Genomic DNA, 24,140 nt, shown 5'->3' with positions numbered 1-24,140 from the left:
TTTCTCATTTTTGATACATATTTTCGAATTTTTAACTTTTTTTCACGATTTTACAAATACAAAGAACACAACAGGCAAATTGCGTATAACGAGGTGGCAGAAAAATATATGGATGTGTGTGTAAAGACGACATATATTTGGCATTTTTAAATGCATATTTTGGCATTTTTAAGTGCATATTTTAGCCTTTTTAAGTGCATATTTGCATATTTTTAGTGCATATTTTTAGAGCATATTTTGCCAGTTTTTAAGTGCATATAATCCGGGCTCTAATTATCATACTCGCATTCCGCTTAGGGGAGAGGGATCATCCCGTCCATAGATCCGCGCCTGGTCATACTAGAAGTTTGCAGACAGCAATGGGTACGTAAATCGTCCTAAATGTAGTCTCTCCTCTCATCATTCAAAATAAGTTAATCTGTAAAGATTATTGTATTGTTTATAAAACATTAATTGTATTATATTATTCATGATATTGTGTTATGCTGTAATATTAAATTGACGTTTTCATTTTTATGTGAATGAATATTTGCGTTTTTTATTTACTATGAGGAAGTTTAATTCGTTATACGAGCGATTCGGATAACGCGAACTAAAAATGAATTGGGCTCGTTAACCGAGGTTCCACTGCATAACTTTCAGGCCTCATTAGGTAGCGACATCTGGTGGCGTTAGGTAAAGTGAAACGCAGCCACGAAATGTTTACCTACGGAAAGTGTGTACGAATAGAAGCATTCAGTTGCGCAAAAATCGACGACCGTGCGAGTCGATACCTGTGCGCACGCGTAAAATTGGATTTTGTTTTTGTTTCAGCGCATCAGATTTTATGTTCCTTAATTATCAGTAATTAATTTGGATTAAATTTTATGTGACGATGGACCCTGACAGTGCCGCGGTGGTACCAGTACACTTGGAGAACGTGGAGTTCGTGAGTCAGTGCCCGGTGCAATACAAATGCCGTCGGTGCAGTACGGTGGACGCAGCGCTCAGCAGGGCCCGGTGCGGACACGGCTTTTGCGGCCGATGCGTCAATCACGTTCGGTCCGCTCGGTTCCAGTGTCCCGTGGATTCGAGGTCCGTCGAGAAGAAAGAGGTAAATGAACGCATTTTTTTTGTCATTATATTCAGTGGCGTCTGCATTAAGTGCAGGCTCCGGGGGAGACAGAAAATACTTCCAGATTTTCCATCAACACGTTTTGCCCCTTTATGAAAAGCCCCCCCCCCCAAAAAAAAGAGGTCCAAAAATTTGTTGTCTCTCTCCCCCCCCCCCCCCCGAGCCATTTGATAAGATGGCCTTGCTTGCTTATGTTCAGCGATAATCAAAATGAATTAAGTGGCAGTCTTAACTAATAGTGGAAGTGTATAGGTGTGAATGATGGGAGCGGCTAGATGGACCCGCGTGAACCTACGAAGGGTCGATGGCCGTTTCGCTACTTTCTTCAAAATTGCTTTCAACAATACTCTCTAAAAAGATGATTCTTCAACGATGCTTTCTGTAACAATGAGTCTTCAAGAATGTTTGAATATCGAACGTTTTTATCAAGAATGAAAATATTTAAAAAAAAAAAACCATTCTTGTAGGTAAATAAATAGATGCGCTCTAAAGCGAAGAGCTTCTAACAACGTTCTTTATAACGATGAGTTTCCAACAATATTTGTCTGGAATGAAAAATTTTCTAAAAGAAGCCCTTTTAGAAGCAATAAATGCTCCCCTAAAGTGTTACTTTTTCCAACAATTCTCTTCATAACGATGAGCTTCCAACAATGTTCCCTGGAATGAAAACTAACTCTCCTACCCTCAGAAACAAAATCTCTGTCTCCACTGGTGACCTCATTTCTCATAAATCCAATTACCTGTCCAACTCATTGCCTACCTATCTTAAAACAAATCCCTCAAGATTCTAGAATTTCCTCCACCCCGAAAAACAGCCGGCACCTCCTCACTCAAAATTTCCATCTCGGACATAACTTCTCCCCTTGATATTGCCTCCGAATTCAACCGAGCCTTCTCTTCTGTTTTCTCCTTCGATTCCAATAATTTCCCCCCAATACTTCTTTTCTGATTCACTCCACAATTCTAATTCCATCTCTCTCTCTAAAGCTGGTCTCGTAAATCTCCTAAAAAAACTAAAACCCACCTCTTGCTGCAAGCTCTTTGAACACATAATTGCCAAGGAAATCCGTACTCACCTCGACTCGACTAACTTTTTCGTTCCCAACAAACATGGATTTAGATCACCGTTATCTCTATCTACCCAGTTAACACTTTTCATATATGACTTATCAGACACCATTGACAGAAACCTTCAATCCGATATAATTTTCCTAGATTTTTCTAAAGCATTTGACAGGGTGCCCTACAATAAACTTCTCTAAAACTCTCAAACCTTGGTCTAAATGTCCAACTGCTTAAATGGGTGGAGGCCTTCCTCATTGATCGTAGCCAGTTTATCTCATTCAAGGGCCAGAACTCCCCATTTCTTCATGTCAAGTCTGGTACACTCCATGGTTTGGTCTTCTCGCCATTACTATTTCTAATTTATATGAATGACCTACCCGACTCCCTAAACTGCAGACAGACTCTTCGCTGATGATTGTGTCATCTCTACAAAACAGTGTTCAATCATACCGACCAAGAATCTCTCCAACACAACTTTAACCATCATTTCCGAATGGTGCTCAACCTGGAATTTGCTCTTCAAAAACTGTTTTTGTGAAAGTTACCCGTAAAGGAATTCCTTGATCTCTGAGGGGTTTCCCATTATAAATACCTGGGCATAATAATCTCCGATCTGCGCTGGAACCTTCACCTTGATTATATCTTTAACAAATGTGTCCAAAAACTCTTTTTCCTTCGTTGTAACCTGGAAAACTACAAGTCATGTCCATCACCTGTGCTACAAGACATATCCTCCCTGTGCTCTCCTATGTTTCTGAATCCTAGAACCCTCATACCCAACCCAACATAGATAAATTAGAATCTATCCAAAATAAGTCCACACGCTTCATTTTTAACTGTTGGACTTCATCTGTCGGCATATCGGAACTCAAGCGCCAACTCAATATCCAACCGCTCTCCTCCCTTAGACTTATTTCTCGTTTAACTTTCTTTTTGAAAATCCTCCACAGGTTTTTTAATATTGACACTTCCAACATTCTAATTAAACCCTCTCATTTCTCCGTTAGACTCAATCACTCCCAAAAATTACAGCCCATCTTTGCCTCTTCAGATTGCCACAAATTTAGTTTCTTCCCAAGAACTATTATTAACTGGAACAACCTACCATCAAATATTTTAGATTGTACTACGATTTCCGAATTTTCATGTACCATCAACCGTCATTTTCATCATACAGAACTTCCACATCCTCTTGTAAAGGCCTCGGCCAAACAATATTGAATAAATAAATAATTTAAAAGAAGCATTTTTTTAGAGGCAGTAAATGCTCTCTAAAATAATGAGTTTCCAACAATGCGCTGTGAAATGACATTTTTTTAAAAAAGCATTCCCTGAGGTGATAGATACTTTCTAAAACGATGACTCCAACAATGCTCTCTTTATAACGATGAATTTCTAACAGTGCTTATATGAATGAGTTTTTACAATGGTCTCTATGACTACAATCATCGTAGACTCATCGTTTCAGAGAGCATTCTTGAAAGAAATGCAGTAAATATTTTCTAAAACGGCGAGCTTATTTGTTATGTTCACAAAACGTCGTCTGTTAAAACAGAAATCTTCAACAATGTTCTGTGTAACAAAAAACGTCTCCAACAATGTCCCTTTAATAATCGTCTATTAAGGAATCACGAGAGAGAATGTTCTTGTAACACTCCCTCTTCCTTAGCAAATTGATCTTCACTTGGCTATGATCCTTAAAAATATTCTCTAGTGTTTACACGAAATTTACAAAAAAAAAAAAAAGGCATTTCAGTTTTTTGAAGAATTCAATCCGTGAGTCAGTTTTAGACCGGATTCTGCCTTTTTACATCGAAATTCTAGTGTTAATGCCACTTTTTCCTGTCGGTGTTATCTGGGGCTCTCTAATAAGCGGATGCGACTTTTTTTCGGTTATAACGGCTCCGATGGTGACGCAACCGAAAGATAAGAAAGATATTTTCTGTGACACTTCCTCGATGCAAACTCATTCTTACGAGCCATGTGTTGTATATTTTATTGATGTTGCCATCGCTCGTCTTTAAACCTAGATAACACTCTCTCTGTATGTCGATATCATCGATAAGAAAATTGCGGAACACCCTCGTTTATGGCATCTGCCGGCGATATTTCCGTTGACAATAGATTGCGTAACATTGTTTATTCCGTGATAAAATGATCAAATATTTCCATATTGTTGTATTAATAGAATTCGCAATATCAATCGATTGTTTTCACTGCGCTAATCTCCGGTTTGGCATAAATGGATTCGAACAATATATACCCGTTTTGAACCTAGCTGTGAACTGTGAGCTCCGGTCTGATTCAAGGGTGTTAAATTTTAAGGAGAGTGCGGGTCACTTAATTAAATGATCCGGAACAGCTCAGCAAGGTACTTAACTGATCTGGGAATGTACCGCAGGTAGCTTAAACGGTTCTCAAACTTTTGTCATCCGCGGCTCCTTTGCCCAATTCATGGTTCATCTGCAGGTCCCTGGAATAGTTTGATAGCTATTTTGCAATATAAAAGAACCCCTTCAGAGCATAAATAGGCCCGCAAATCAATATCTCCAGCTCGCCGCGACCTCCCTGACAAAGGTTGGCGACCCCCCCCCCCCCAAAGAGTCACGACGCGCACTTTGAGAACAGTGTCTTCGAATGTATCTCGAGGGCTTCCCGGTCGGACACCTCCAGCACGGACCAACTCAACCGAGTAAATGGCTAATATCCCTAGCGGGACAGAGCCAGGTCCCTGCCTGGTAAGAAGAAGTGTCCCAGAGGGTATTAAGTTATTGCTTAAGGGGACGAGAAAATGCAGCCTAGACTTTCGAAGTCATTGAAACGGTCACTCAAGTGTTCTGAAATTATGCCGTGGGTCACTTCAGTGATATGGAACTGCCACTCAAGTGATCTGTAAATATGCTGTGAGTCACCTGATTTGAAAATGTGCCGCGGTACAGTGTGATCTGGAACTGCGCTTCGGGTCACTTACGCGATCTGAAACTGAGCCGAGTTGCTTACGTGATCTATAAATGTATCGCCTAGTTTATTTTTACAAAAGTAGGTTTGACTCCGAGGGCCACGGGTTGAGCATATACGCTCTCCGCACAAGGGCGGGGCTGACAGGGCTCTAGCCTTGGGGCCCGGGACAATTCTCATCATTTTTTGCTTTTTCACGCTATAAATTAACTAGAAGGGCCCGCGAAAGATCCCAGCCTAGGGGCCCTGCTTCAGGATAAGGGGAGCATGCAGTTGTGCCTTAACGCGTGTAAACGACGTTTAGATCTTCCCTCTTAAACGTCGTACAAAACAACTACGTATCACACGTTAGCGATGAAAAAAAAAATGGATTGGGGTACCAACCGGACCACCTTACACCAGCACATCGAACATTGACCAGGGATCTTCAGCCACTTCGCGAATTGGCCGGCCAAAACCCGAATCATTTCTGCCTATCGGACTTCGGCCAAAACTCTCAGCCAATCCGTGAAGTGCCCCGAACTTCGGGACTTCAGCAGTAACATAACTACCACAAAAGTGAGAGCGGTAATCCCTTCTGGTGTATATAAAGATGAAAATTCTATAATTTGATTTCCTCTCAAAGAGAATTGTCCTCTTCCGTCGCTCCAATAAACGATCGAGTTACCAAGACCTATGGGAAAAAAATGGTGGGTGACCAAACGCAAACTGGTTCCAGGGTTTCGATACCTGTTTTAATGTATCTCGAGTAAAAATAAGAAGAAAGAGTTTTCGAGCAGGTTATTCGCCCTGCGCGCCAGAGGCTCCATCAAACGGGTTCCTATTTTCAGTTTCTGAAAATGAAACCTTTCTTTTTTGTTGTTCTTGGAAATTCACGAAGAAAAATTGCCTTTAAAGGTGGTTCAGAGGAAGAAACCCGTCATCAACTGTGTTCTGCTCTCGTGTAGAGAAGATGAAAGGGGGGTCCTTCATGAGTGATTGCAAGTCCTTGACCTAGTCACAATCGTGTAATCAAAAAACAAGCCGTCCACATAATGATACGAAATTCGGCTCACATCCCACACAGGTATTCAAACTTAAGCAGTCTTGAAAATTGCCGACGAGTCTTCAACAACGCTTTCTATAATGATGAGTATTTATCATTGCTTTCTGAAATTATGATTTTTCCACCATTGCTTTCTAAAATGGCTATTTTTCAGCATTGCTCTCTAAATTAATGAGCCTTCAGCGTTTTTCTCTAAGATTATGAGCCTTCAGCAATACTATAATGAAACAATCAGTTAATATTGTTATATTATAATAACAATATTATAACTGATTGTTTCATTAATCAGTTATATTTTATAATAACAATGCTTTCCAATACGACGAGTCTGCAATAGTGATCTCAAAAATAATGAGTTTTCATCATTACTCTCTAAAACGATGAGATAATTCATTGTGGGTGTTAGTTTCTGGGCAGTGCTTATGTACGTGTCAAATAACGTCTCCAAGACGATGCTCGCTTAAAAGGACGAATCTTTAGCTGAATGCTCGTCTTGGACAGCTTAGCTGAAGTCTTCGTGACGATGACTTGTTAGCAAGGTTCTTTTGGACCAGTGGTTCTCAAACTTTAGTCACCTGCTGCCCCCCTTTGCGCGATGCATGGCTCCCCAGAATAGCTTAGTAGGTATTTTCACTTATAAAAGAACCATTTCAAACCGTAAATGGGCTCGCAAATCAATATCTGCAGCTCGTCGCGATGCCCCTGGCAAAGGTGGGCGAACCCCCCCTAGGAGCCGCGACACACACTTTGCGAGACACTGTTTCAGACGTGAGTTTTTTGGCTGTGCGTGAATAAACTCATGCGTTAAGGCAACCCCGCTAACCATAGGTCATGAATAAAGTGGGAGCAAGATTAATCCCATTATTACTTTTTAAAAATTCAGCTCTTCAAATATGAAGATACTATATAGGGAGAGGGCAAAGGGAAGACAGTGAAAAATTCTGGCCCTGGGGTTCCCACCAAACATTACAACCTACGAGCATGGCCTCTCACATCCTGCAGCAAGGCCCCCCAGGCTGGAATCTTTGGCGGGCCCCTGGCCAGGCTTTTTTTAAGGACCCTTTCCATAATAAATTCATAGAGTTAAAAAGCAAAAAAAGGAAGAGAATCATCCCGGGCCCCAGCGCTGGAGAACCCTGTCAACCCCACCCTTGTGGGGGGCCATGACTACGAGCCCCGCTCCTGAATCCGTGTAATATTCTGCCAATAACGTCTTTCTTCAAGGAAGAAGCCCATCACCTACTCGATCCGAAACAGTCGGATGCTCTCCTGCAGAACAATAAAAAAAAAAAAAACAAGTCCTTCGCAAGCAACAGCCAGTCCTTGACCCAGTCACAATCATGAAATTGAAGGCGAAAACAGCCCTTCAAGACGAAATATTCCTTTCATTTTCAAACATACTAGCCTAAATAATCCAAACCCACTGTCTACGAGACGTGGACATTAGTAGGTGGTTCCGCCTGCGGATTAAAAACATACGTTCTCGGTTGTGGGGCCCCCACATCGAAAAAGGTGAAAAAATGAAGCTTTATAGTGCGCTTGGGCGCCCAACCGTTGTTACGCCTACTTCATTACTTGGCGAATGAATATTCAAGCCTGTAACGGTCCGCTTAATGTCAAGATTAGCTGAGGAATATAAATGTGGCCGAGGATCCTTGTATATCCATCGAAGAAGTACGCATTTGATCGGTATCGTATGCGGAATATAGAATGTCCAGCGCGAGAAGTCATGAAATTTCTCTATTATGTCGGTCCAGCCCTGCAAAGGACCCCTAGTTAAGAACCCCCCTCCCGCTCAAACTAGTGTTAGATATTAAAGTTATGCTAAAGGTTTTCATGCGGTCCCGCGGTATCAAATGCTATCATAAATGGGGGCCTGATTTTGTTTAAGCATTTTCGTAGGATGTATGCGAGAGATTTGTTTGGCCTAATTTAGAAAGGCATTGTTTGCACCTATCGACCATATTCCGAATGACCACGCTTGTTAGTGTACCGAATAAGTCGAATTTACTATGATATACGATTCGTTCGTACCTAAGCCCTTGCAGTTTGATTCACGTCCTATTCACAATTGTTTGCGTCCTTCGCGTTTCTCTCTCTCTCTTTCAGTCCATTACATGACGTAAACATGGAGCATTATTTTTAGTATTCGAGGTGTTCGGTGGCGATGGTCACATGATTGTCGGTTTGTCGCCGTCCTTCGTGACGTTATCGAGATTAATCCGGAGACAGGAAAAGATGTCGTGACACCGAAACATCATTTTAATGTGCGGACTCTTCTCTTCCGACATTTACTTCTGTTTAAGTGGAAGGTCAGAAATAATGTCGAACGTGTCGTGAACCCGGAAACGGTTTTGAAATTTTCATGTCGACATGGAATCGATGGGAAGATGTCCTCGATTCAAAACATTTACTTGTCGTGCTCACCTGCAAGGTCGCTTTCCTCATTAAATGAAGACTTCATTGGGAGCGCGTTCGTAAGTGGTATAAGATGTATTTGTGACCATGTCATGTTCCCTCTGATCGGTAACGTGCTGTTCCGGACATGATTTAACATGAAATTACAATATCTGTCTCCTTTTTTGAATCTTTCCCCCCCCCCCGAAATTTTCAAAATGGCTGGCCCATGTCAACGACTAATTCTAAATTATAGGCCGCCATCGAATTAAAAACGGCTGATATAACCATACATATTCTGCATGCTCAACCCATGGCCCGCGGGACAAATGTGATCGTTGGAGTCATCTGATCTGGCCCGTGACCTCTCTCTCAACCTAATTTTTTAAAAATGAACTAAGTGGCACATTTACATATCACTCAAGGGACCCACAGCATATTCACTGATCACATGAGTGACCCACGATACATTTACGACAAATCGTAAAAAAATTTTGGCGCCGGCCCAATTTCTTAGACAAGATTTTTTTTTTTTGCCGAAAGAAATGGTCCAAAATAATACAGTCGAATCCCCTTATAACGAACTCCAAGAGACCGAAGAAATCACTTCGTTATAAAGGAATTCCAGGTCTTTGCAATATTCCTATGCAAACTTATCTGGGGGATTAGAAAAGGGTTCGTTAAAACGAGATTTTCGCTATAACAGTATTCGTTAAAACGGGATTCGACTGTACTGATACTTTTTGACTTCTCAGGAACTTGGTGATCCCCTTAGACTAATAAGACATAAAATTCCGAGAATTGTGCGTTGCCTCTTCAGACTTCTATACTAAATTTATGGACAGATAGAAAACTTAGGCACCCCCAGTCCGAATATTTATCGCTTGAGGCGTAGGATTAGTCAAGCCCTGACTTAAGGGGCCGTTTAAGTATTACGTAAGCAAATTTTTAGCCATTTTTGACCCCCCCCTTTTCAGCAAAAGTCAGCAAACCGCTAACCCTTCCCCCCCCCCACCCTTGTCAGCAAAATTTCGTCATCAGCTCTGCCCCTCTGAATCCTAACTCATATTTTCATAAAGGGTGGTTGATGACGTAAGCATTATCCGAACCCCCCCCTCCCCCTTGTCATCAAAAGTCAGCAAATCGGAACCCCCCCCCCCATCGATGATGACGTAGTACTTGAACGGCCCCTAAGTGGCCCGCAGAGACATTCCCAGATTACGTAAGCAACCCGTGAGGCACAGTTCCATGCCACTTAAGTGATCTGCGACACACCTACAGATAATCTGAGTGACCTGTGATGCTGTTCCAGATCCCTTTAGCGGCCCGCGACACGTTTTCAAACCGATGAAGGGGCCTGCGCTCTTTCAAAAGTTGAGCACCCTTAATACAGTCGAATCCCGTTTTAACTAATACCGTTGTAGCGAAAATCTCGTATTAACGAACACTTTTCTAATCCCCCAAATAAGTTTACGTAGGAGAAATACAAAGATCTGGAATTCCTTTATAACGAAGTGATTTCCCCGGTCTCTTGGAGTTCGTTATAACGGGATTCGACTGTATACAGGGTGAATAGCAAATGGGATATCGCATTTTACTGGCAAATCGTTGATCCTAGAGATATACTCTTAGTCAGGAAAAGTTTCCAAATAACGTGTAGCACTCAGATATGTCATTCATGCTTCACAGGGTTGTATAGCTATTAAAATAAAAAAAGTAACTTTTTATACAGTTTCCGTGTGCCCCCAAAACCCAATCAGAAAGTTGTTCCCCCGTATCTCTTGATGCCATCAAAAAAAATCCTATGTTTCCAAGTGCAATATCCACTGAGATGTTCGAAAAACGAAGGAAAGTTTGGGAAAAGGTGCAGCTCCAAAAGCGGGGAAAAAACCGTCTTACCCGCATTTAACGTTGTTTTTTCCTGAATTTTCATGGGTGCTGGAATTATTTCCTCCACGTACTCTGGAACTTTCATGGGTTCTAGGACCCTTTCACGTCGTATTCGCGATAGGTTTTTGTCCCGACCACGTGAGTACAATCCGCCATAATTCAGCCCGTAGTATCTCAACGTGCCTTTTTTACCAATCATTCAGAATATTTACGATTCCGGGTCTCAACAAAATCTCGTCTCGTCTCATTAACGCGGCGGGGGGAAAGCCAATGAAATATCCATCAGCCGACCAGAAACGGCCATTTTTCGTTCTTCGGCCGCAACCGAGGTGTAAATAAATGGTGTTTTTACCTAATGGGTCTCTCTTTTATTTCCCAAGTACGTGACCCGTAGTTCCTCTTGTAAGTGCGTGTGTGTACAGAGACGGACTGCACCATGGTTTCCAAGAATTGAGGGAGTGGCGACGCCCACGTTTCTTTTTCTCACGTATGCACTCATTGCTATTTATTCATGTTTTATGACCGCAACAGATAACGAGGAGGGACTTCCGAGTTCGGTGCTCGTCATGGAATGCTCGCATGGGGTGCTATTTAATGTTGGAGGGGGCAATCTGATGATTCTTTTTTTTTTTACCTTTCGAACAAACATCTTTTACCTGTGACGGTCTCTGCAACACACCATGGGAATTCCACTGCTCTAATACTGAAATCAATGAAAATCCAGCCACTTAACATTACGTCATCAAGCACAGGGCCGCCTATCAGACGCGAGCGATTGGTACGAAAATAATTTCGAGGCTCCTTAGACCCGAAGTTGGTAAGTTATATTTCAGAATTAGTGAAAGCAATGAATGTAGTATGTTGAGAGAAAATGATGCAAAATTGATGAAAGAAATGAATTCAGAATTGCTCAAAGAAATGAATGAATGACTGATGAAAGAAATGGATACAGAATTGATGAAAGAAATGAATGAATGACTGTTGAAAGAAATAAATGCAAAATTGACGAAAGATATTGGTTTAACTGCGGCAGTCAATTTTCCGGATACGTTCTACTTTCAGGGGTTTAGAAGAGGACTAGTTTTCTGTACAGTTGTCGCAAATATGAAGGATCGTCTCAACTAAGTTAGTCACCTACACCAGCGGCTCTCAACCGGTGCTCCGCAGGCACTCGAGGAAAACAAAATACATCAATAAATTTGATAAGTAAATAAGAAAAAGGAAGCCTAAAAGGTTCCACCACATAAATTATATACTAAGAAAGGGATCCTCAATTCAAACAGGATTCCACCATATAAATTATACACTGAAAAAGGGCTCCGCGAGTCAGGAAAAGGTTTAGAACCGCTAGCTCACACCAAAAAAAGATGAATACCGTGTTTACTAATCGTGCACATTTAAATGGGCATTTTTAAAACCAACATGTGTATAATATTTTGCACAACAATTTCAAGTTAATTTGAGTGCACGACATTTCATACACTTCCCTCTATTCAAAGGAGTTTCCTATTTCAAGACTTTGGAAACGGACTGTCAACCGAGAAATTGCGTTATGTATTAAGTGCCATTCGATTATAACAATCAACGTTATACGCATTATCATTCATGGCGATATGCATATCGAATAAGTGACGTGTTCAAACGAGATCTAAAACGTACTCGAGCACCCGGTTATTAATATTTTGACCCCGAATTCGCACGTGAAAGTTTGCCCGAAAGCGGATTTCGCCACACACCGCAGTTACTATTCAAATCGATTCCCAGTTTCCATAATTTTCCATGGTCTGCCAACGAAGTTCCGCTCTTGTAGCCATTCCGTTCATAAAAAGGCAGGAAAACGACTATCCAAAAAAGAAAGTAAACAGGGGGAAAAAAAGGGCTTTTGTTTGCATGTTTGAAGGCCAAATTCCACGGGTTGCGAAACGCACGTTGTTTCAACAACTGTATTGCTGTTGGCGTTTTGGCTACCAGCTGCGTAACACGCGTATATCCATCCTTATGAGAGATGAATTGCATCATAGTAACAGCTTTTATGTGTGCATTTTTTTAGTGATAGATTCCCCCGTCTTAATTGGATTGCCGATGTCGGAATCTTGTTGAAATCACGCTTTCCGTATAACTGAATAAATGATTCTCTCTTGTTTCAGAGCTGTCCTTAGGGGTGTGGGATAGGTGCGCGCCCCGGGCCCCGCGTTTTGGAGGTGACAGAAATTTCTGGAAACCTGCATTTCCATCTAGAAAGAAATAATTCTGGAATTTTCTGAATTTCCATCTAGAGAAAAAAATTCTGGAATTTTCTGTATAATTATTTAGAAAGAGATAGTTGTGGAATTTTTTCTTTCATACATTCTGAATTTCCACCTTATCTGGAATTACTTCTTTTAGTAAATTCTGAATTTTCATCATTTCTGGAATTATGAAAATTCAGAATCAATGAAAGAAATAAGTGCTGGAATTATTTCTTCCTTTTACTCTGAATTTCCATGATGCTGGAATTATTTCTCTCATTTAATTCTAAATTCTTATAAATCCTGGAACTGTCATTCTGAGTTTCTACCGCATTTTTGGAATTGTTTTTGTAATAATCTCGGAATTTTCATTAATTCTGGAATTATTTATTCATTTTATTCTGAATACTCATGGATGCTTGAATTATTTCTTTCCTTTATTCTGGATTTCTTGCATGCTGGAATTATTTTTTTTTTTTTCATACATTCTGAATTTTCGTGGGTACTAGAATTATCGTCCGCTGTGGTGGTCGAGTGGTTATAGTGACGGACTCGCGATGCGAGGATCCGGGTTCGAACCCCACAGTGGTGGTCGGCTGAAGTTTGTTTTCTGTGGTTCCCAACTCCAAGGCGCAAATGCGAGCCGATCTCCTCGTTAAAAAATATAAATATAGCTTCGCGTGATTTCTCTACGTAACTTTTGAACTCCCTTCCTCTTAAGGATCAAATTTTGGAAACCCCTTCTTAAGGTCTTGACACACATTTCCGCGAATAGCCAGGACCGTAGCTCGGCCGTTAGTTGGATGTGACTCGGCTCGTTCCCCTCGAACCACCCTTTCCCATGTGTTACCCCGTATACTGTCTACTAGCTCAACCGAGCTGAGCAACAGGCCTACAACGATAAATCATTCAATCATAACACTTCACTCATAGTTAGAAAAACTGGTAGCAGATGGCAGCACTACACATAACAAGCATTACAGAGAAACAAAAAAACAAACTTCACGTCAGGTTTCACTACACGTACATACCCGCATGTACCGATTCGTTGGGGCGGGGGGGGGTGCATGTGTGGTGTAGCAGTAGTAGGTAGGGCCTTCAAAAAATGGCTCGGGGATCCATGATTTCTTAAGTCAGCCACCTCGTTGGGCAATTTGCCTGTTTTGGCGTTGTATTTGTATCTTCTACATTTATTTTGAAATTTCACGATTTCCGTTTTCTGAATTTTCGATTCCCCTCTCTCTCCGGAAAAGAAAAAAAAAAACCCCGAGCCGAATGGCCCCGCCATTATTTTCGCACCGGGCCCCGCATCTAGTAAAGGGCTGGTCCTGCTCTGACTATCATTTGATTTTTGATTCCACGGAGCTCCATATTTGCGTTCTTCCTTGTTCCAGCGATGGGCGTGGGCCATTTCCAGTAACCTTTACACAACATGAATGTTGAAATGCTTAACACAAGAAAAATTTGACGAGTGGCGAATGGTTTCTTGTGGTGGAGGTTGTTTTTTTTTTTTTTTTTTCACGGGAATATTTTCCGAGAAATTTTTCATGGTTACGTTTCTTTTCGCTCCTTGAGGAATGTTTTATTCATGAGAAGAAATTACGTGCATAAAAGCAACAAAAAATAATAATATCATTATCATTATTCAACGTATTCGCGGGTTCGGTCTCGGAACTGTTCGGCGTGTCATTGTGTTTATTGTGCTGCTTGCTATCCACGTGCGTGTACGGTTTCTCTTTGTTCAGCTGCGTGGAACTTACCCGCCAAGCAACCTCATGCGATGACATTCAAGTTGTTGATAACGTGGAAAAGAAGCGTACCAGTGAGCACAACTGCGCAATATTGCTGGTGCAATAAGAGAAATAAAAACACAAGATTTTTTCTATAATCCTCGTCCTTGAAGAAAGAATACGAAATTGAAGGGCGTGGGCGCGATTTTCACGTCGACACGTGGTTGTTGTTGCCATTTTCAGGACGTGTTTATATTCAAATTTTAAATTAATTATCATTTATTAATTATACGGTTTAATCATACATTAAGTATTATTTCCTAATATAAAAAATAATACTCCCTTAGCCGTACTTTTGCAAAAAAATTGATGCGCTAAAGACTTGATTGTTCAGTTCCGTTCTTGAACGTCGCGCTTATTATTCGCGAAGATTTTTCCTTAGGATTACACTATAAAAGTTTGTTTTTCAAGTTTTGTAAAATATCCTTTATCCAATCTATAAGCTTATTGGCTAAATTCGCTCGAATGTTACCGATACGCATATTGGTTGCATTATTCAAGTTTTACAATAGAGCTTTTATCAAGCTTTTATAGTCTCAACTCTGCTGTAGATACAATGCTTGAAATTCACTAACCAAAGTATATCACAAAATGTAAATATTGGGGGTTTCTTAATGACATTTTGTAGTGTTTAGTAAATTTTATAACGTTTATCGCGCTCCTATATTTCCCATCCTATGGCCGGGACAACACTAGAAAAGTTTGCTAAAAGATTCTTTTACAAAACTTGAAAAACAACTAATAAGCCTATTGATGGCATTCATTCAAATGTAAACGACATGCGCTGAGTGGTTTGGCATTTTTCAAGTTTCATAAAGAGTATTTAAAAATTATTTTTTTAAACCATGACAAATGCTCGACAGACCTATTGGTATTTTCAAGTTTTGTAAAAGATTTTTGTTATCAAACTTGAAAAATGTAACCAATAAGAGCATCGGTTATATTTGATCGAATGCAATCAATATAGGGTTATTGGTTGTCCCCCCCCCCCTCCCAAGTTTTACAATACATCTTTTATCAAACTTCTATTAAAAACTCCGGCCTTAGGCTGGTATTACACTATAAAAGTTTGATAAAATCCCTTTCATAAAACTAAAAAAGTTCAACCAACAAAGCTCATAGATTACATTCGAGCAAATGCAACCGATAATCTTATTGGTTGAATTTTGTCAAGTTTTATAAAAGGACTTTTATAAAACTTTTATAGTGTAATACTGGCCTTAGTGACAAATGAATACTGCAAAAAAATTATCAAGTCATCAAGATATCATAAAATTATCAAGATCATTTAAAACGACCGAACACGAATGCTATTCAAAGGGAAAAAAAAATTCCCATTTTATGCATGAAAATACGGTTTAAAAAAGGAAGTAAGAGAGCTTTTTGTTATACGGGGAAGCGAAGGCATCCGTAAAAAACAGTTATTATCCGTTTTGAGAATCGCGGTCATTCGACCATCGAGTTTCCAAGTTAAAAGCAAAGGGAAATGGTGTCACACACACAGCAGAAAATATAATTTATGCACGAGGAAAAAAGGAATGTCGTCCTTTTCATATTTGTTTGGCCAAATATAGAAAGTGAAACGGGGTTAAGCCCTCTCTTGGCGTGTCTTTTTCCTCGAGAGCAAAATCTCAGGTCACTTGCAAGACTCGTTAATCTACCTTATGCTGGAAACTCTAATAAGTAATCGTAAAAGTAGAGATAAGAAACATTATCATGAATAAATGACGAATTATATCAGGAATTTTAATACGTTGATTTCACTTTTTTTTTACCTGATTTGTTGTTTCTCAAACATTTTTAATTTTTTTTAGGTAATCTCGATAATCTTCGAAATTTTGTGGATATTTTATTGGTTTAATTTTTCTTAAAAAACCAATTTTGTTTTAAAATTTATAATGAAATTTTTGATGTCTCGCTATCTTTGATTTTTACCGAGTTTTCTCAAATGAACGACGGAAATCTAAATTTAATGGAAGAAATGTGATTCCTTTTCTATCTTCTTTTCTGCTATTTTCAAATACAAATACAACGCCACAACAGGCAAACTGCCCAACGAGGTGGCTGACTTAAGAACATCATGGATCCCCGAGCCATTTTTTGGAGGCCCTACCTACTACTGCTACACCCCAAATGCACCCCACCCCCCCGCGGAACCCCCCAACGAATCGGTACATGCGGGAATGTGCGTGTACGTGTAGTGAAACCTGGCGTGAAGTTTTTTGTTTCTCTGTAATGCTTGTTATGTGTAGTGCTGCCATCTGCCACCAGTTTTTTTCTAACTATGAGTGAAGTGTTATGATTGAATGATTTATCGTTGTAGGACTGTTGCTCTCTGTGGCGAGACTTTTTAACGGGGAGATCGGCTCGCATTTGCGCCTTGAAGTTGGGAACCACAGGAAACCAACTTCAGCCGACCACCACTGTGGGGTTCGAGCCCGGATCCTCGCATCGCGAGTCCGTCACTAATGGGTGTACGCGATAGAAAACAAAAATTCAATTTTTCACAGTTCTTCATATTTAATTTTAAAAAAAATCCGTTTTTTTTAAACATGAGAAATAATTCGCGGGCCGACAAAAAAAAATGTCGAAATAGGAGAAATACCTTTTGCAGACCGGCGAAAGATGTATGAATAAAAGGAATAATTTGCGGACCGGCGAAAAAACCGGGGGGGGGGGGTTTCCGATTTGCTGACTTTTCATGACAAGGGGGGAGGGGGGGGGGGTTGGATAATGCTTACGTCATCAACCACCCTTCATGAAAATATGAGTTAGGATTCAGAGGGGCAGAGCTGATGACGAAATTTTGCTGACAAGGGGGAGGAGGGAGGGGGGTCAAAAATGGCTAAAAATTTGCTTACGTAATACTTGAACAGCCCCTAACGACTGAGACAGAAATTAAAACTAATACATGTATTGTATTTATTTTTTAATTTACTAGCCAACACTGCACAATTAATTTTTAATATCAATTGTGTAGTCGAGCTGATTCTGCATATATATACCAACCAGGGGCGTAGCCAGAAATTTCGTTCGGGGGGGGGACCAAAGTGACAGAACAATGGATTTGGCCATCTTTTTCCCTTTTTTCGGTCATTTTCTCACATTTCGGGGGGGGACCAGACCTCCAAGTCCCCCCCCCCCCTGGCTACGCCCTTGGTACCAACTGATTATTCTCTGATAATTATACAGCATACAATGTTTACGGTGGTTTGCCACCATATTGGCCCTGATAAGATTCCTTTTTTTTTTAAAAATGAAAATATTATGAGTGACCTATACCTCTTCGGCTTTCTTTTTTGTTTTCGTATAGTGCTATAAATGTTGTTGTGACTCTGGTTAGTGTAAATGGAATTTGTATATACAGGGTGTTCTGTTAATGGGCCGACAAACTCGGAGGGTCGTTAGTAGGCATCAAGGGGGAACAAAAATTGCAATGGAACATGATGTCGCAAACCACGTTGAGAGGATGAAAAACTGACGCAGGCTCTGAGCCCAGAGGAGACGAAAGGTGGATGTCAGTTGGTCGCTGAATGCGTTCGTAAGTTCGCTCACCGCATCTGACGTAAGCAGCGTCGCGAAACGCATGCGCTGGGGTAGGAATTCGCGCTGCTGCAGACAACGTAAATTAGCGCTATTGCGGTAGTAAGCACGTGTAGCAGTTAGTTGTCAAGTGTTGTTTCGATGAGTATCGTGATGGCTGACTACACGAACGAGGAATACGCTGATATGCATCTGATTTACGGTCGAGCAGAGGGCAATGGGTGCTAAACACAGCGGATGTACCAACAGCAATATCCTGCAGACCCCCCCTAGGATCTCGTAACAGACATCAAAAGCGTACCCGGTATCTTCGTGCGCGTCCGGGAATCTAACTTTTGTTCCTCTCTTGATGACTAACAACCCTCTGAGTTTATCGGTCCATTAACAGAACACATTGTGCATTTAGACGCATTTATTCACGTGTAATTGCATTTACATTGTATTTCATGTTCCCCTGGGACTTTTATATCCACAGGTCTGTTGGCCAGTGCGATTATATTAATTTACTCTGAAAAAAAAAGTGCTCCTTAAGGTGTTATATGAGCCTACGTATTCACCCACTTATGTATATAACCGTTATGGCACAGTGATGATGAAGGGGGTTTTACGGGTTATAACTATACCCAATTGGAACCTCGAATCACCAGTTACCGTTTTCCGGTTTTCACAACCAACACTGCTGAATTAAAAAACAAAATCACGTGTGTTTATTTATTTTAATATTTCTTTCTTCGAACAACGGAATCATTTATTTGTGCGCTTTAGCGATGAAAATTGAATGTGATGCTGAATTTCTTTCCCTCATCCGATTTCTTTCTGGGACAGCTGGTGCCAGATAAGGAGATCAAGGACAAGCTGCTCGGCCTGGACGTCTACTGCCTACAGAGGAAAAGAGGTTGTCGGAGGAGTGTTCTCTTCAAGGACCTCGAGGTGAGACAATCTCGCGATTGTTCGTACTATGTTTCCGAAAATTCTGTGTCCTTTCTGGAGTTTAGACATTTTCTCGAATTTCTAAAATATAGCGAACCGTTCTGAAATTTCATTCATATATACCCTATATTAGTACTCACCATTTTCAGTGAGAAATTCACGAAAAAGAAAAAACTGCACATGCGGAATTCTGTGTAGGAATTTCAAATGTCACAATTCATTATCAAATATGAGTATTTTTAGTAAATGACTAGCTATAATACCCGGCGCTGTCCGAGTTTTCTTTAATGAGGCTTTTTGGATCACGTGATATCTCCCTCTTTCTTTGAGGGACATGCAAACCGTATCTAAGTTAACCAATATGGCGACTTTCTGCGCGACTGCATGAAATAAACAAATCTAGATTTGAAGAAACATAGAAACGAATATTTTTTTTCCTTTTTTAAGGGGCGCTACGTATTTCGATCCCCCTCCGGAACTTCAAGTTATCTATTTCTGCCTGTTTCTGCTTCCAAAAATGCTTAGTTAAAGCTGTGGAATTTCTTCGATGTACTTTACGGACCCATAATTGATTTTAAAACAACCTAAACTACATCAATTTATGCAGTTGAATATCAAAAGACAATACGGAGAACTTAATTTTCATGCTTGAGAAGATATAAATAAAAAGTTGAAATCAATGTTATTACATGGATATCCAACTCAAAAGTAGGTCTGGCTAATTACTTCATATTTAATATCTTCTGGGCTACGTATATCTCTAAGCAAACTCAATATTTCAAAAATCGAGAATTCAATACAATTTTTAAAATTATTGATGTGACAGAAAACCCCACCAAATTTTTGCATTTCTACAGTAAAATCGGCAATTTTAACACTGATTTCTATGAGGATCACCCTTTTCCTGACCTTCAAAGCGATGCTGGTGATGATTATGATGTCTATTCAAAAAGCCTCATTACTGGGAGTATTGGAAATGTGGCAAACCATTATAATGGCATAAACTGTTATACATATAGTAACAGGATTAGAGAAGTGACAAACCATTGTGTGTGTGTAAAGGCATATACACGTCTGAAACGCATTGCTAGGGAACCACGGTAACCAAAGTAAACGTTCGGAAAGTGATTGTTGAGGCCCAAAAACGATTGTTGCCCGACAGTTTTTTGCCCATTTGGGGCATAAATTTTAAAGTAGCCTATCGTTCAAGTCGAGTGCCATTCGGTATATATGCAAAATTTGGCGACGATCGATCTAAAATTGTAGATTTGTATAGAGAACATACAAACAGACAGAAAATGAATTTTATATATATAGATTAATCGCGCATGCGCAAGAAATATAAATTTCATTTTTCAATAACTTGATTTCCAGATATATAGCGCAACTTGAATGAAAATTCCAGCTGAGTGTCGTGAAGATTCAGAAAAATATACGTGATATTATGAGCAGTAATTTCGAAACTTGCTGAAATAACAGAATAATAAGAGATTTCCCCCGAATCGATATACGATTATTTACTGTTATTTCAACTTCAGTTTGTTAATTTTGTGATCATACAAGCGTGTCATGCTAAAACACTTCTTTTATTGCTTATAAAACACGTCTTCGCTCATTCGCAAATTACTGTGTGGGTTTATTCTTGAAGTAATCGAATAACATCAGAGTCGTATACCAATTTGTTGAAAATCCCTTATTATTTAGTTACTTTCGGCAAATTTTCGAAATTACAGCCCACAATATCACGTATATATCTTTATAAATTTTCGTGGCATTCAGCTGGAATTTTCATATGAGTTCACCAGTATCTGGCAATGAAATTATGGAGAAATAAAATTCATATTTTTTGCGCAATTTATAATCATTTACTAAAAATGAAAATACTCGTATCTCATTGAATAACGATTTGTCAACATTTTAAATTCCTATAAATTTCGTAAAAATTGGTTAAAAACTCAGCATGTTATAAGCAAAAGAACATGCGATGAAAATTGGAATTTTTATAGAAAGCATTCATATTTCTTGACAAATATAAGAGATGAATATATTTGCTTATAATTATGATAGACCGTAATAATTATAATATAATTTATGTCATGAAAATAACCTTAATTTTTTATTTCAAAAATTCAACTTAGCCTTGTTGAAAGTAGGGAAAAAACGGGACATCAAATAAAAAAGTTGAAATGGTCAAAATTACGGGTTATATGATCACAGTCTTCGTGTATAAGTTTTTGGACCACAAGCGGCAGGAATATCGCATATCTGGCCCGCGGACTGAAAAGGTTGTGTAACCCTGGCGCATTCACTGTAATAATCTTCATGATTCCGAGTAACATCCGGGACGTTTCGTGTGTTTTTTCTATCTCTAAGCTAATAAATTCTCTACGAGGCAGTTTCAAATGCCCTTAAATACGCTTTTTGTAAGTAGCTGTTGGTAGGCGCACGAAAACAGGTGATAAAACAACACATTTCAGCGATGTTATCTGCTGCTACCCTCCCCCCCCTTTTTTTTTAAGGACTAAAGCCATGAATATACGTGCTATTCTCACGAAAATACATAGAAGTATTGCATAAAGTTAGCCAAATATTTTGTTAAAGTCTCAAGTCATTTGCAGTTTTTCTCTGTAACAGGGTTGACCAAACACTCTTTTTTCTCTTATTTAAATTACTTAATTTTCTGTCTACCCACTTAAATGTACTCCTGAATAAATTTTCATTTGGAAATGGTGAGTACTATTATAGGGTATATATATGACCGAAATTTCAGAACAATTCGCTCAGTACTTTTCCAGAAATTTGAAAAAAAATGTCTAAAAACTCCAAAAATGACACGGAAACCGCTTTACAAAGTATCTGGGTTTGTGATTGCTAAAATAAAAGGCTTCTTCTCTCTAAATAAAGGCGAGATATCACCATCAGTGTTGGTGAGAGGGTTAAAAAACTCAAGACACAGAAGAGGAGATTCTTCCGTAAATACTCATAAAAATCTGTAGCCACAGAATCCTCGCCACATGAAAAAATATCGGAGGTTTCAACGAGTATGGAGTTGATGGTCATTCACCTATATTAAGAGAAAGAAATGATTACCATCACGGAGAGGGTCTGAATCAGCCGCGAGTCGTAGAACTGGTAGTTGGACATGATGAGAACCGAAATTCGAAAGTTATTGACCACCTTTATTTCGTGATTTGTGCTTCCCCCTCGGGCCATTGATAATGGTTATGTGGTAGGGGTTTTTTTTTTTCTCGAATAGCGGTGGGATGTTTGATTATTCGCCGGGCCGGGGTAAGTTACTCTTAATCAGGCAATGCTTTAGCCTAGAAGTATACGTTTGTTTCAAAAAATGAGAACGTCCCAGAGCGCAGTTCACGAAATGCTCAAGTTAGAGTGCCGGAATTTGAAATATGACTGCGATTTGCATTTCTATTTTCTGAGAAGTTTTTCTTGGGTGGCCAAAAACAAAAAATAGATCGAATGCGTTCTAAAATGACAAATTATTTTTTCCTCTTTGTTTGTGGAAATTTGAACATCCCAAAATTGTTTCAAAAAACTAGAACAACTGGCTTAAAACGGATTATTACATGAATGTTTTCATGCAAATTTACATCTTGGTCGAATGAGTGTTGTTTGTGTTCCCTGGTTATGTACAACCTCTGACAATAAAGTTCGGCGAATGAAATCAGAACGGCCGATCTGGCAACACTGGCGAAGCAAAACGCTGCACATGCGTAGCGGCAGGTGTTGACCGTCTGCCGCCACCGTTGTTCAGTTGAGCGTCGTTTGTGTTCCGTGAAAGACTTGTTTTACAAAGTGCTTGTTTAGTGCGTTGGTTCTTAACTGAGAACAGGAAAATCCACAAGGAATTTCTACCTGAGGGAACGACGATGAATGCTGCAAGGTACATTGAAATTTTGACCCGTTCCATGAAACGTCTACGCAGGGTACGACCTCAGTACGCACAACAAGGTTCATGGTTTCTTGTTCACGACAATGCTCGCTCTCACACAGCCAATATCGTCAAACAGTTCCTGGCATAAAAGGGGGTGGTGCAAATTGAACATCCACCATACTCGCCAGATCTCTTCTCCAGACTTGTTCCTATTCCCACGACTCAAACTCGCTTTGAAAGGACGATATTCCTGACATCCAACGAAACGTGACGAGGTTTTTGGACTCCATCCCAAAAGAAGAGTTCTTGCAAAGTTTCCAGGACATGAATAGGAGATCTCAGCGGTGCATAGTAATGGGAGGTGACTATTTCGAAGGACAGTAAGGTAACTTTCGTTAACATTTCATCTACGTTAATGTTACAGGACTATTCACCGAACTTTATTGTCAGAGGTTGTATGTAGACATAGAATAGTTCAATCTTCGCATTACCGGTAGAGGAAACGGGACATTTCTGAGAACGCAAAATTTGCTTGAGTTCTCTATCTTTTGATTCCAGAAGTTGAAAACTTGTATCGAGCAAATTTCGTTTGCCATCAAGATTTTACCTATGTGAATTGCTGTAGCATCGATAGAGCTTCTTGCACATAGTATAAATTTTGATGCCAAATGAAATATTTTCATCTCCGTATAAATTTTCAACGCCTGGAATCAAAAGATACAGAACTCAATATACACCTCCATTGAGAGGAGTCTTCTGATTCATTGGTCTCTATTTTTTGGTTCCAGTAGCCGGAGACTTTGCTGAATTCTCGACGTTTTTCATATTTAAACAATGTCCATCAAACATCATCGATACTTCGGTGTTTCTGTAACACCTGATGACTGTACCCGATGCTGATTCTACCAAGAGATTGTGGAGTCATTCTAGAAAAAGAAAGCTGCTGATCTAGCTGCTATCGGCTCTGCAATAGCGACGATGGAATTCATGGTTGAGGTCCAACTCAGATCTTTGCCGAAGACTTATCGATTCAATTTTTTGATGCATAAAATTCATGGTCAAGGTCAAAAATGACCGCAGTATAATGTATTCGTACAATATCAGCAAGCGTTTTCTCACACTACTCAAGCAAATGCACATGTAATTTTGCGTTCGCATAAATGTCCTGTTTTTATACCAGCAATGCGAAGATTGAACTATTCTACGTCTACATACATAAACGGGAAAGAGGCCATTCAAGTATTACGTAAGCAGATATTCAGCCATTTTTTATCCCCCCCCCCTTGTC

The 24,140-nt window shown here is 39.8% G+C and overlaps 1 protein-coding gene across 1 annotated transcript in view; it reads left to right on the top strand.

The window, feature by feature from the left end:
• Positions 1 to 737: 737 nt before the first annotated feature.
• LOC149081386 (TNF receptor-associated factor 5-like) overlaps positions 738 to 24,140 on the top strand; it is a 40,936-nt gene continuing 17,533 nt past the window's right edge. The window contains exons 1-2 of the mRNA XM_089238207.1: positions 738 to 1,093; positions 18,856 to 18,960. Of these exons, the coding sequence (XP_089094333.1) occupies positions 875 to 1,093; positions 18,856 to 18,960 (324 nt within the window). The 5' untranslated portion in view covers positions 738 to 874. The remainder of the gene's footprint in view (positions 1,094 to 18,855; positions 18,961 to 24,140) is intronic.

This window comes from Pholcus phalangioides, unplaced genomic scaffold, assembly GCF_987345545.1.
Source record: "Pholcus phalangioides strain wild (caught in Gottingen) unplaced genomic scaffold, Ppha-v1.0 ptg000010l_1, whole genome shotgun sequence".
NCBI classification, from domain to species: Eukaryota; Metazoa; Arthropoda; class Arachnida; order Araneae; family Pholcidae; genus Pholcus; species Pholcus phalangioides.
Note: the sequence above shows the minus strand (reverse complement) of the source record. Positions and strands in the feature narration are given on the sequence as shown.